The sequence below is a fragment of the Drosophila navojoa genome, chromosome 5 (assembly GCF_054131105.1).
Source record: "Drosophila navojoa isolate 15081-1374.11 chromosome 5, UAZ_NAV_1.0, whole genome shotgun sequence".
Taxonomy (NCBI): Eukaryota; Metazoa; Arthropoda; class Insecta; order Diptera; family Drosophilidae; genus Drosophila; species Drosophila navojoa.
Window position 1 is genome coordinate 24,340,394 of NC_142893.1, and position 15,405 is coordinate 24,355,798.

The window sequence follows — 15,405 nt, forward strand, 5'->3', positions numbered from 1 at the left end:
AAGCCATTCATTGAATTCAAGCCTCTTTTCTTTAAGCCTCCATATATCAGGTCGCAACGCTCGTTGACTTAGTCGCACTTTATTTTTCACAAAAATTGCATTTCAGGCAGCGAAGCCATTAGCCTAAAATATACAGCAAATCAGTTCCAAGATAATATCTCAAATCAAATTAATACTGAATCGCAAATATGGAGTAAACAAGCTTCGTGTTACAAGAAACGCGTTTTTATCGAATTTTTTCAGTCGTCCTTGCAGTTTCCCCACACTTAAAAAGCGAATTGAAAGACAACTTCCAAAAACCTGCTCTGCAATAGACGAAACCCGATTAAATCTCGAGTATTTAAAATTTGGGGCGAAGGGGGCGTGGTATCCAAAATCTAAATGCTTGTATTTATCATATGTATATACACAGAAAATCTGAAGTCTCCACGTCTAATAGTTTTCCGATGAAGCTCAAAAAACGAAATCCATTTTTCGATTAATTTCGATAAAAAGTTATCGCATAATTAATCGAAAAATAAAGCCAACTCGTACGGTATACACGGGTATGCATGCCAAATTTCAGCTCTCTAGCTTTTGTATCTTCTGAGATCGACGCACTCATACAGACGGACGGACAGATGGACAGGGCTATAACGACTCAGCTCGTCGTCCTGATGAAGAATATATGTATATACTTTGCCACGCCTCCTTCTGCCTGTTACATATATTTCAAGAAAACCATTATACCCTGATTTCCCATTTTCAATGGGTTCAGGGTATTATAAACTTTGCAGATCACGTTTTTCAGTATTCTCTATTGTCCTGCAAGTAAATCAATAAAATATGATTTAAATTCCGCGCCGTTGTGAACTCTTTATGCTATTTTAACTGCCTGTTAACAACTTAATAGATTCCCTAATGCCGAAACCCCTCAACTCGCCAAATCGTGGCGCCTCCTTAACCCCCTTGGCTCACCCTGACCCTACCAGCCCGCATCCGTTTGCCCACTAGCCATTTAAACTATTTGCAACAAATGTCGACACCGATTCGACGTCGACGCTGTTGCCGCACAATTTGCACAAAGCCAAACGATTGTTATAGTTGTTACTGTGTATGTGTGTGTGTGTGTGTGTGTGTGTGTGTGTGTGTCGAGTCCAAGGCTGAGCTATGTGGCTGTGTGTATATTCGTTAACTGGCCACAAGCATTGGAATCATTAAAAACTATTTGCTGAGCGAATGCCACAGCACAAAAGCCGCAGCCGCTGCCACAGCCATAGCCGCCGCCCCCGGCTCAGACCCACAGCCAGGAGCAGAGCTTGGATGCGAACCAGCACTAGGATGCGGCGCACTCCCAGCAGACCGCGAATAGTGGCGGCAAAAATAAAAGAAACTGGAACAAACACAGATACAGCTGCAATGTGGTTAAAAACCAGTATAAGCCTAAATGCCAAAAAGTTCTGTTTCACAACTCGAACAATCTAACGGAACAAAATAACAAACCGAATTTTCGGCTGAGGCAAAAACAACAATAGGAATAAATACTTTATTGTTATCGCATTAAGCTAGACTGCAGTAGATAAATTACCAAAATGAAAGAACAGAATTAGACGAGGTATCAAAAAACAATACTAAACATGAATGAAAATAATCCTAGAGTGTGCAATTCATGGTAGCGATATTCCACAAATAAAAACTAAAATTAGTATACTTCATATATAATCTCATTTAAATCGGGCATTAGAATTATTGTAACTAATAAAACTGGACATTTTACAAAACTATTATCCTCTTCCGCTCTCCTTTATTATTTCTCTCTCTCTCCCTGCATATTTGCATCTCTATGCGTGTCTCTGTTATTGTATGTCTCTCGTATCTCGATTTATCTCATATATTTCCTCCTCTCTCTCTCTCTCTCTCTCTCTCCAATTTCTATTAGACTATCGAGATTTATCTCTTCCTCTCTCTCTCTCTCTCTGTCTCTCTCTCTCTTTCTCTCTCTCTCTCTCTGTCTCTCTCTCTCTTTCTCTCTCTCTCTCTCTCTCTCTCTCTTTCTCTCTCCCTATCTGCCTTCTTCTCTGGTTGTCTCTTGCTCTCCTTATCTCTCCCTTTATATGTTTTGGTCTCCGTCTCTCTCTATTTATCTCGTCCCTCTATGTCTCTCTCAATTTAGCTTTCCCTATATATATATTTGCGGCTTTCTCTCTCCCTCTTTCTTTCTTTCAAGCTAACCTCATCGACCCAGGTGATGAAGCACCCACTCCTTAAGACTTAGCCACTGTATACAACAGTTATTATTCCAAGCTATTCATTTATAGCAATCATACAAAAACATGCATAGCGACACACATATACATACATATGCTCTTTTGGTTGCCTAATTATCAAAGTTGTCTACAGATTGCCACACACACTCGCACACATACAACAGGCAAATGTAAGCCAAAGGCTGAAATGGCGCATAAAAACGTGACCAAGACCTAAACGCTGAGGGTTGCATCGTGCAAATCACATCGTTACAGATAATATTATGGCCAACACAAATATACAAAGCTGAGTCTATGTGTGTGTGTCACCTCATGTGCACGACAACGTAAAGTGTCATTGACAACGCGTCATTGTCTCAAGCACTCATTAATCTCAAAATGATACAGCCAAATTTGCTAAAAGCGAAATGCTTTGAGAGCTCTTTCAAACTATCTTAGCTAAATCTCTTTTCACTATGGAAATGAAACGAAAGACTAGAATTCGAAATATTGATTTAGTTTCTTTTATGTAAAGTCATATGGGATGCTAACAGTAGCTGCGTTTTTAGTTTCTATCTCTAATACTGTACAAAATTCAGTTTTTCCCAATTATACATGCCCCAAATGGGCATAGACACATACTTTTTGACATGTTCTTAGAAGGACTTTGGACGATTACGATTACAGATTACAAATTTCAGCTTTCTAGCGCTTCAACTAATATTATTTTTGGTACATCGGGAATATATGCATTATCCAGTTTGCCACGACCACTAGTGGGTGGATCGGGAAAATTTTAGGAAGAAACTGCAGTCTCTAGCTTCCATGGCGCTGAGAAAAATTGCGTTCATACGCACATACGGACATTCACAAAACCAATATACTCATTTCACTTCCACGTTAATGTGTATAATCAAAAAAACTTAAACATAAATATGTATCTTCCTATCCTAAATATATGTATAAAGTCTGGCAAACAACGACCCAAGCTTAAAACCAATCTTAATTATCTAGCTCTAAAGAAGTTAACTTCTTCGTTCTGAAAGCCGAAAATCCCATTTGATCAAGTTAATATTAAGAAATTGATTTTATGCACTGACAATAAATGTGATAAGTTGACAAGGCATACGGCATATTGAATTTCAGATTGAGTGGGTCGGGCCCCGTTTCCATTGCCCCTGTAAAAACCAAAATCTATCAATTCCATTTGCCATGTTTCATTTTGCATACATAATCTGCATCAAGGTTCAACTTGTGTTTCATTCTATCCTTATGTTGTGGTTGTTGTTATATTTCCTTGAGCAAAATCTTTTGTTAACGAACTGAGAGCCGAAAGGTAAAACCTTCGCAATATGTAAGCACATCCATATAGCTGATGCCCTTGTTACCGCTGTGTGCCTCCACCGCAGTCCCTCTGGCCGCACACAACAATCAATTGAGTTAATTTGAGCCCTACATATAACAATATATGTATTTATTAATATAGTATGAACATACATACATATATACATTCCTTTTTCCTTTTTGAATGTCAATGCGAAAGTTTTTGCGCTATTATATTTTGCACCCTGGTGTTTTTCAATGTCAGTCAAAGTGCAAAATCGAATGGAATGGAATCGATTCAGCTTTTGTGCCAACATTTTTCACACCCGAACAGTCGGGAAATGGAAAAGCAAAAGCAAAATGCGGTAGCAATAGTCGAAACATTTCGCTATTTATGCGAGTTAATTAACATGCTTTATTTAATTACTTAACGCAAATTGAGTGGGCAACTTTAAAACGCAATTAGTGAATGCTTTGTAATACTCTCACGCGAATTGCACTTGACATTCTCGATTGCATTTCAATTGCATTTATGGAGACATAAATATCGCTCACATAATTCTTACTTGGCTACAATTCTCCATCGTTAACAAAGTTCTGTCTCTCCCTGTTTGATTGCAGGGCCACAAAACATGTCCTAAAGGCTCTGCCCATCAACAGCAAAACAACTTGGCCATGCAATCCAGTGCAATCTGTTACGAAAACTTGAATTAATGAAGCGAGTGACATAAATCACACTATACGAAATCCGAAAAGCTGCACATAGAGAGGCAGAGAGTGCCAAAGTCAGAGAATAGCATGCAATTACCATCAACAACTGAGCCCCAGCATGGATAAGAAGTCAAAGAAAAAATCTAAAACGAAAAGCCTCAAGTCGAATAAGGAATCAAGCACCAAGCTGGACGTGGATCTATGGGAGGTAATTACCCAAACTGAAACAAGTAAGAATGTTGCGGTCGGACGTTACCGACTTGCTCTAATATTGTAAAAATTCAGTTTTTCTCGATCTGCCGCGCCTCTACTGGGTGTAGACACTTCATTTTTGGCCAACTCATAGAACAAGCTAACGGTATCCTAGCTGCAGTTGGATGTTTATGCTCAAAAAATGAGCGTATTTTTTGATGTAACACGCCCCTAAAGAGGCGTAACAATATCATTTAGGGAATCAATAGAGGAGATTATCAGTAATTTAACCTATCGAAATTTAAAGCTTCTACCTCCCGAGTATATAGATACAAGATACAAGATACAAGATACAAGATACAAGATACAAGATACAAGATACAAGATACAAGATACATGATACAAGATACAAGATACAAGATACAAGATTCAAGATTCAAGATACAAGATACAATACTGTTTTTCAAAGAACGATATTAGAATAAGGTATAGTAGTATTGTATTTAGGTAATTATATAGTATTTGTTTGTCAAGTCGCAGTTATAGAAGGTTGACTAACGGGACCAACATTGAATTCTTTGCAGCAAAATGAAGATCGTTTCACGAGCTGTGAATTCAATGTGGAGCGAGGCAATCCAAGCAAATTGCCTCCCAGCAGCAAAGCTCCGGCGGCAACAGCAACAACAACAGCAGCAGGAGTCGTTGGAGGAGCTGGAGCGGGTGCAGCAGCAGCTGGCGGTGCCAGTGTGGTGTGTCCTGGAAATGCCAATGCAATGATAGCCACGCCGCCGGTCAAGCATGTGGCAGCGCCTCAGTTGACCACCACGCCCACTGCCATAAGCATTGCTGGCTGCGCCTCCGGCACGGCGCTGGTCACCTTGGACGCTGACGCGGTGGCCGTTGAGACGGGCGATCCGGAACGCGGCAACTGGACGGGACGCTTTGACTTTCTGCTGTCGCTGCTGGGCTACTCCGTAGGCCTTGGCAATGTCTGGCGCTTTCCCTATCTGTGCTACAACAATGGCGGCGGTGGGTGCTCCGCATATTTGTCGTTGCTACAATGTCCAGTGCTAATCCAATTTCGCTTGCAGGTGCGTTTTTAATACCCTTTACAATAATGCTCATCATAGCGGGTCTGCCACTCATGTTCATGGAGCTGTCGTTTGGCCAATACGCTGCTCTGGGTCCGGTGGCCATCTATCGCCGCTTCTGCCCGCTGTTCCGTGGACTGGGCACTGGCATGGTCATCGTGTCGGCCATTGTCATGCTGTACTACAATTTGATCATCGCCTGGACCATATTCTACATGTTCGCCTCGTTTCGCACCCAACTGCCCTGGCAGAACTGCGAGCCAGAGTGGAGCACGCAGCGTGAGTAAACAAACTTAAATTGAGCTGAAGCTGCCAGAGCTGTGGTCAAAGCAAGCAATATTTGTTGGCAATAAATTAAGCAAACTGCAAGCTGTCAAAAGTAAAACTTTATGCAGCTCAAAGCTTTGGCTTGCCCACACTGAGGCAAACGTGGTCGTAATGCCTAAACCGCAAAGGCCATTTAAGCTGATGATGATTGTCCGGCATATTTGATATACGTAGCTAATAAGTCACTTATTATTATTTTACTTCATAATTTGATTTGATTAATACATCACAATACATCCGAATTGATCGCGAATTGAGTATTATTTGATAGCAGCTATATAAAGTCACACATCTCTAAGAACTATAGTTGTTGAGTAGTTTGCGCTGAATTCAGATAATAGTGCATGTTCAAGTTAATTGATGATCGGCCGTATCCAATAATAATTCTTCGATAACAATAATTCTTCTCCCATCATAAATTTGTACGTTCGACAGCAAATGCTAGTGCTACGCTGCTGAATTTACCAGCTAGGCTTCCATACTTTCGCAATCGACGCACACGTAAACAATAAAAATAAGTTTTTCCTTTCTTTTGCTCCTAAAAATGATAATAATAAACAGGCAACAGCAAAAACAACAACGGTAAAAACAAAAAACACTACGCCTTGAAGTAGGCAATTGTTTTGGTGCTGCTTTACGTCTGACAAAACAGGAGGCATGTCCGCCATGGGCGTGGCAGGGCATCGTATAATGTGCGCGCCTAAGCGTGCATTTGATTTCTTTACACAGACACACACACACAGCAATAGAGCTGTAATGCAAACTCACAGACACAATTTAAAATTTTGTCAGCAGCGCGAAGGACGTAAATCTTGAACGAGTATTGGAGAGGTGACAGTAGGCAGTCAAGGCTATACGTGCGAGCTAGGTGGCAAAAAGTAGAGTATTAGGTGCTACAATAAAATGCCATGGACTACAAGGTACATAAGGTCTATTAATGAGGCCCAAACGGAATTAAAAAGATGATGGCTAAGCATTCTTGGCTGGCTGCAGCTGCTACTGCTATGGTATATAATTATTGAGTGTTTAATTTTGATCAGAATACCAAATTCTCGAGGGATTGAAATCAGTAGCCTTTGAAGAACTACAAGCAATATGTTCCTATATTGCAGATATATGAAATATATAATAGATTTAATTTTCAGTAAATTCTCTTCATGCTAGCAATTACTGCATATATATTGTATAAGCTTGATAGGGTATTAGAAGTCGTTGCAAAATGAATATGTTTCAAATCGCAGCTTGTTTTGCTGCTTTTTTACGCGACTCAAGCTGCGAACTTTGCTTATTTTATTGCGGCTGCCTCAGTAGCACTTAAACATGTATACACACCCATGCACGCAGCACTAATACACACACACACACACACACACACTCACAGACTGAAGTGGCACTGAGTGAGGGTACAGCCCGTACAAGTAATAATCATAGCAACAACAGCTAACGCCATTGAAAGTTTTTGCATGAGCTTCGGCAGCAGCTGCCACTACGCGCCACCCACGCCCATTGCCGCTTGAGCCAACATGATTTAATATGGTCGTCATTGATGCAAAGCCATGGCCTAAAGCAGAGACACCAGCAACACCAGCAACAACAGCAACAGCAACAGCAGCCACAGTGGAGAAAAAAGTACTCTGGCGTTTCCGTTTTGTCGGTCGGCAATAGAAATCGATATGCGCAATTTCATTGTTAGCTTCGCCCACTTCATGCTCCTCTCGTTTGCATACCCTGTACGAAAAGTGGGCTTAAAATAGTTTTATCGAATTGTAAACACGTTGTGAGCAGTGAAAAGCATCACAAGTTGTATAAAAGAAAAAAAAAATATTCTGTATGTATATTGACTGTCGGTGAGTCGAGAAACTCTAGTATGGCAGGAATATAATTGGAGATATTTACAAATAACCTGCTTCCGAGTTAGTTCTCTCCCTTTACCGTCTCATAGCTATAATCCGTACATAAGAATCAACAATCAAGGCCCAAACAAGCGGCATAGCGCGGTTTTTGAGGGTGGGGGTGATTCTTACTGAATTGCCGAATATACATAATTTCATAATTTGATTAATCAGAATATTCTAATTTCCGATTTCCTTGTGACATACCCCACACTTCCCCAAACCCCTCCCGCTAAGACACTGATCTATAAATTTCATACTAAAATAGATTAGAATTATCTTCAGTTCTACTGCTTTTTATTCCTTTTAGCATATTGGTTTTAGTTATAGGTTTCTCATTGTATTCTTAATAATGGAATTGCGTGCAATTATCTTTCCGCCTGGAATATCTTAGATGGGCTTGTTTTTAGTTCTCATCTTCGTCTCCTTCTTCTCTGGAGTGAGCTAGAAAATAGAAATACTTAAGATGACAACAATTATGTCTAAACGCTTTTTGACATTCAATCGGCGGCGACGGCTGTGGCTGCGGCTGCGGCTGCCTCTGCGACTGCATGCCGATTCGCAGCCTTGTGCTTATGCTTTTTTTAAGCTCTTTAGCACACACACAAACACAAACACACACACACACACACACACACACACAATGTAACTCAGCCACAATCTCAGATGGCAGACAAGCAATTTCTTTAGGATTTCATTTATTGACACTTTCACCTCGTCTCGCCAGTGGCTTTGGCCTCGTCTGTATCTTCGTCTTCGCCTTCACATTCGCATTCGCATTCGCATCCTAGTCCCTGTCCTTGTGCTCAATTCTCGTTTCTTGTTGCTCGTCTCGTCGAATTTTAGATGATAAATGCTTACTTTAAGCCTCATGATTAAAATATGTTTAACTTGTTTGTTCATTGATTGAATATCTCGCACTCTTAGTGCCAGCCTCTGTTTGCTTGTGACCCTCCAGACAAACACAAACAGCACACAATAACAACAACTCAAACACTTTCCCAGTCAATATTTTGCTGAGCGAAATCTTTCTTTTCGATTCACTCAGCTCATGCAGTGAAGGTACACAGTAGATGTTCCGGTTTTATTGCCGACATTATTTAATAATAAATATGAGCAAAATATTACAGGAAACTAATACAAAGAAGTCATAGAGAGAAAAACTTAAAGATGAATACAATGAAAGAAGGAAAGAGAGAGAGAGAGAGCCAAATCTGAAACTTTGCTTTACATTATTACTAAATAATCTTTTTATCAGTTTGAACTAACCTTTTGTTTTGCGCTAATTGGATTACCTTAACAAGCACCTGCAGCATTCTCACGCCGTTCCCATGTTGATATTATTGAATATTTATTATATTAACTTTATTATATTAACGTTCCAATGATTTTTTAATAGACCTTGTATCTATTAATTGCTATGGAATATCGGATAGTGTCCTGCTGTCAATAGTTAATTATTACGAAATGGTCAACTCATTGAGTGATTACTCCAAGTATGACTTCACAATAAGGAATAGCTCTAAATTTATTTATTTATTTAAGACATACAGTAAAGCAACTGTTGTGATTATCCGCTATAAGCAAGTTCAGTATGCCATTAACTCGTGATTATAGTTTATTTTGTTGCTAATGTTTTTATAACTTCTAATTGGGGCCGTAAGGTTGTTGAGCTAATCAATGTGAATGTTATGGACATAACTAACATGTGCCTGACGCATGGACCAACAACAACAGCTAGTTAGTAAGTTAAAACTTTTATTGAACAAAAAACAAAAAAACAAAAAAATACAGTTGAAGGCTGACATCAAACTTAAAGGTCACAGAATTTTATGGCAATTTCCTCAGCTGGGCGACTGGGGAGAGGCTTATATAACAATCTTATCATGTGCGTGTGCGTGTGTATGTTTGTAATCAAATGTAAGATGCCAAGATGCCACACACACAGGCCCAGTTGGCTGGGTTGACACGCTCGAGTTGGTCAAATTGAAAGGCAGACAGTTTTAGCCTGCTGCCGCATTCACATAAACTTTTATATGATTTGTATCTGCGAGTCCTATCAGGTTATCCATCACTCCCCCCCCCCCCCCCCCCTCCCCCGTCTCTGTCTTTCCTATCTCTCTGTTTCAGTGTGTGTGTGTGCGTATGTTTGTAATAAAATTAATTGCATAACAAATAAAGGCAGACAGGCAAATTAAACGGCGTGTAAACACTTTGAAGCCACCCACACACCGAAAGAAGAAAATAAAGTAATATAAAATAAATAGGAAATGAAAAAGAAAATAAACGCAACTGCTGCGCCCGCAAGAACCACAAGAAATTCTGTTCAATTTTCTAGCTGTGAAGCGTTTGATTTTCATTTTGATGCTGATTGATTAGATGATGAATATGCTCTAAAAAGCGATACACAAGCCTACATTTGTGCAAATGTGTATATATGTAAGTATATATATATATGTATGTATATATAAAAGGGACCATATGTTTAGCCTTGGCTTAAATGCCGCACGCCAACAGCTTTCTAGAGCGTGGCCTATGTGGCGTAAGCGTAATGGGGGGCAATTGAATCAACGCTGATTGAGCTGGTCCCGGCCCGTTGTCAGACTCTTTGATTAATTTTAATGTAGATGCACTGAAATATTTTCTAAATTTAAGCTCAAATTAGGTAGCAAAATGGTACATTCGATTCTTGGAACGAACAATTTTACTAAGAAATGGAAATATTTAGAATTTTCTTCAACACAAACTCAGATGCCTTCGCCGATTTTTGCAAAATATTTCTGGAAATCATATGTTAATATAGAAAATATTGAACAAAGAAAATATTGAACAGAAAAAAAAGGTGCTGCAAACTACTGAAGCTCTGACATGCTGCACAACAGGTCGAAATCAGTAGCATAATCTGTTTGAAGAAAGAAATCTATCTTATTTCGAAATATCTTGATAGGAAATATAGAAACTTTGAATACTTAAGTTAAAATGCTATTTTGCTCCATCTTTTTATACCCTGAACCCATTGAAAATGGGAAATCCGGGTATAATGGTTTTGTTAAAATGTATGTAACAGGCAGAAGGAGGCGTGGCAGACCCCACAAAGTATATATATTCTTGATCAGGGCGACGAGCTGAGTCGATTTAGCCCTGTCCGTCTGTCTGTCTGTCCGTCCGTCCGTCCGTCTGTCCGTATGTTTGAACGCGTCGATTTCAGAAGATATAAGAGCTAGAGACTTCGACTTTTTTTTCAATGTCCGTATATATCACGCGCAGATCGAGTTTATCACTAAAAAACGATAACTCATTCCGATACTTTTTATCGATAAAAAACCTTATCGAAGATCACTAAAAATATTATATCTCCTACACCTTACAAGCTAGAGTCTCCAAATTGAAAATATATATTAAGAAGCATGTCATACAATTTTTGTTAAAATTTACCCCCACCCCTAAATCCACCCCTCACCCTCATCTGTGTAAAAGTCGTAAATCAAATACTAGAGACTTGTGCTTCGGTATACACATACATTTTAACATTATGATTACGTTCTGAAAGTTTCATTACGATCGTACGTCTAGAAATTAAATTATTCAACAAATAAGTTCTCATTATATTGCCAACAGTGCAGCGCAACCAAAGCGCAATCGCCTGTATATGTGAGTGTGTGTGTATGCGTGTGTTTGTTTGTATGTGTATGTGTGTGCGTGTGTTTGTTTGTATGCGTGTGTGTGTGCGTGTGTGTTTGCTAATTATTATTGAAATGTCAGTTGCTTGTAGGGTTCAGGGGATCTCGTAGTCGAGCAGTCTCGACTAGAGCTTTCTTTCTTGTTGATTTTCAATTCTATTTTATTGACACATAATGGAAAACGAAAATGTAAATATAATACGATAATCGGGTTATATTTGGACTGCGAGATGTATCAAAGAATCTTAAGTAGTCATCGAGCCAAGTCGGAACATAGATTTTTGTACATTAGTACACAGGCTGGTTGCTGGTTGTAAATCGAGGCGCCCTGTTTCTTCTAATCACATTTGCTTCACTCTAAATGCGATTATGCTTTGAAAAGGGTTACAATTTGCCAGTAATCAAACGTGAAATGTCGATCGTAATCACATGCTGAAACACACGGCTGCTGATTTGAAACATAATCAAGTTATCCAACTTCTGCTCCTTTTACCCCGCCCAGCTAGCAGCAGCTGTCGAGAGTGGCGACTGTACCATTTGCTGAAATGTACCGTTAGCTCAACTTATTGGCAGCTACGTGAGCTGCATGGCGAATGTGCAGATTAATTGCATGCCAGATTGCCAGCAGGTGCTAGCTAGCCAGCTAGCTGCAGTGCCCGCCCAGTGAAAGTCATATTAAAATAAAATGTTATTAACAAACAGAAGGGGGCTAAAAATAGCAATTGGGAGTTCTAAATGGAAATCAGATTGCTTTCGACATGCCTCAGTGTCAGCAAGGTCTATTAGCCAGCCATTGCACTGGCTTGCTGCAGTGGGGCATGTGGCATGCACCTTGACTGAGCAGTTGCTGCCGCATTTCATTTCCGCAGCAAACACACAAACTGTCGAATTGGCAAGCGAACGGCCACAGCAGTCAGCAGTGGGCAGCAGGAGTCGGCAGTCAGCAGTCAGTTAGTAATTTTTGCGGTCAACCGCTTGCCTCGTTAGTCAACTGAAAGACCCAAAAAAACTTTGGCATTTCGCACAACCACGCACACACACTCACCGAACAATACACCTACATCCATGCATATGCAGCTTACACACTGTTTCGCCTCTTTTTTTGTATTTTTGTACCAACTCATACGCCCTGTGTGGCAGACGTGGCGCGTCACAACTCAAAACTCATAATCAGCTGCTGACATTGGCGCGGCCACAAATTGCTGACGCGAGGTGTGCCAAAGTCATTTACATCGCGTTCTTTATCCAACTCCTATTTTCGAACATTATGTGCGCAAAAAGTGCTTTATAAGGCGCTTCAAGTTTGTTTTATAACTCGGCGAGTTCTTTGTTCTTTTCTTTGTTCTTTGATCCGCTCATATAATATTTACTTAAAATTCACTGGATTTTCCTATTACTCTAAATAATAAAAGTACAAATGGCCTTGTTCGCAATCAACTTAGTCAGCGTTTCTATTGAGCTTTATGCCCTTTCGTCAATATCCAGCATCGATTTGCCCTCGCCTCAACTCCATAGAGCGTGCTCTTCAAATTTAATCAGGCCTGGGTCAACAACTGAAACTCGTTGCTCCCGCTGTCATAGGGGCTGACAAACCCTTTAGACCATTTAACCCTTCTTAAATACCCTGCATCAACAAAGGGGTAAGGCGGCTGTGCTCGACTGTTGATATGTGAAATTATTATCAATCTGCCGTTTCGATGTAGTTCATTCAAGGGTATCTCAAATGCTTAGCCTTGCTCAATTTTAAAGATGGATGATTTATTAAATAAATAAAACGAAACCCCTCGTTTGTGATAGATATGTTTAATACAAGGAACAGCTACAAGGTTTCATAAAGTCGTAAAGAGCGCCTGATATTGTTCAGATTGGGGTACATAATCCGTAAGAAAACTTGAAGTGTACTTCCAAACTTGAGATATGTTTTTTATGATAATCAGATGATCAAATATAGTATATGTACATATATAGTATCTTAAAAAGTAGTGCACCACTTTATCTCGATAAGTATATACTCCCCTATACTAAATATACTAGAATCCGATTAGAATCAAGGGTTCGTCATTATACCCGGGAGGCCCTATAACATCTCAAATTTTTTCAATCAGTTTGTCTGGAGACCAGAATTTTCGTCGCTATTAGTTTTTTTGCAGGGTGTTTTATGCCGTCATACACCGGCAGCTTCTCAAATTCTGCTCTTTGTTTGCTCGCTGGCAACAACAGCAGCAGACGCAAAAACAATAACAGTCTACCCTTTTCATGTTTTCCACTGATTTGCTACTTTGTCCTTTTAATTATGAAGCCGCACAAAAGTTGTCCGGCTCGTCCTTTTCTGTTGTACTTTCGCACACACTCGAGTTCTTTTCAGCGCTGCTATTTCCCTGGCTTTTCACCAGCCTCTTGCTGTTCCGGAAAATAGTTCATAAATATTTAAAAATTTGCTGCCCCTTTATGCATAATTAAGTGACAGACTGTCAGCTTGAATAGCTCAGCAGAGCAAGGACTCGAGTCCTTGTTGTTTCAAATTCCTTTTTTGGTTGCTTTTGTTTTTGTTTGCATCGTGCAAGAGCACGATTTCCTCAATTGCTAACTAGTTGATTGGCCTTACAGATTGCTTCTCCTACGTGGCGGCCGATCAGTGTGATGCGATTAACGGCACCTACTATCTCCGGCAGTGCTACAATTCTACCTACGCAGAGGCGAACAATATTACAGGCCTAGCGCTGCACGCCCTCAAGCGTCCTCCAGCAGAGGAGTACTTCAAGTGAGTGACCATTGCCCCTCAATAGCATATAAGTCCTCAGCCTTAAATAAAGATTACTCCCATTTACTGTGCTCTCATCTCCTTCAATCTCTCCCGTCTTTTCAGCAATTTTGTGCTGGGCCTGTCGGCTGGCATCGAGGAAACGGGCAGCATTAAAATCTCTTTGGCCGCCTGCCTGCTCATCGCCTGGGCCATTGTCTTTCTGTGCCTGTGCAAGGGTGTCCAGTCCTCCGGCAAGGTCGTGTACTTTACAGCGCTCTTTCCGTATGTGGTCCTGGTCATACTCTTCTTTCGCGGCGTTACCCTACCGGGCGCTAGTACGGGCATTTTATTTTATCTGACTCCCGATTGGAAGCAACTGGCCAACGCTCAAGTGAATCATCCTACCCAATCAATGCCTGTACCATAATATTGAAATTATATAATCTTTTACAGGTATGGGGCGATGCCGCGGTGCAGATATTTTTTGCTTTGAGCCCTGCGTGGGGTGGCCTCATCACCCTCTCCTCATACAACAAATTCTCCAATAACTGCTACAAGTATGTTTCATGTGGTCCTATGCTATATATCCCAAAAGACCGTATAAACTCAGGCACAATTGTATACGTTTGAACGATAGTCTAAAATTTTGTATTTTCTAAAATCATTTGCACCTAATCTAGGTAAAAAATGTGTACAAATGTTGCGAAAGATTTTTTTACAGATGGGGCTTAAAGTATATGACATACATATGTATATACTTTAAATGAAATAAATTTGCTTATCTTCCAGGGATGCCCTCATTGTTGCCTTTTGCAACATAGCCACCTCCTTCTTTGCGGGTCTAGTCATATTCTCCATAATTGGATTTCTCGCACACGAACTGGACGTGGAGGTGAAAAAGGTTGTGGATCAGGGGGCCGGCTTAGCATTCATTGTGTATCCGGAGGTGGTCACACGTCTGCCCATCTCACCTGTTTGGTCTGTGCTGTTCTTTGTCATGCTGCTCACTCTTGGCCTGGACTCGCAGTTTGCTTTAATGGAAACCGTAACTACTGCCATTTTGGACAAATTTCCAAATCTGCGACAATACAAAACATGGGTTGTACTCTTTGTGGCCATATTTGGTTACACGGGCGGACTCGGCTTTACCACCAACGTGAGCATATCTGCATATTTCCAATATCCCCTTTTATAACCGTTAAGCCACGCGTAATTTTCCGT

The 15,405-nt window shown here is 40.4% G+C and overlaps 1 protein-coding gene across 2 annotated transcripts in view; it reads left to right on the forward strand.

Annotated features, from left to right (window-relative positions):
* Nucleotides 1-15,405, forward strand: part of GlyT (Glycine transporter) — a 38,077-nt gene that overhangs the window by 21,583 nt on the left and 1,089 nt on the right. For both annotated transcript variants that reach the window (XM_089261456.1, XM_018103101.3), the window contains 7 exons: nt 4,170-4,467; nt 5,036-5,480; nt 5,543-5,821; nt 14,049-14,202; nt 14,308-14,575; nt 14,638-14,741; nt 14,974-15,340. In XM_089261456.1, the coding sequence (XP_089117582.1) occupies nt 4,378-4,467; nt 5,036-5,480; nt 5,543-5,821; nt 14,049-14,202; nt 14,308-14,575; nt 14,638-14,741; nt 14,974-15,340 (1,707 nt within the window). In that variant the 5' untranslated portion in view covers nt 4,170-4,377. The remainder of the gene's footprint in view (nt 1-4,169; nt 4,468-5,035; nt 5,481-5,542; nt 5,822-14,048; nt 14,203-14,307; nt 14,576-14,637; nt 14,742-14,973; nt 15,341-15,405) is intronic.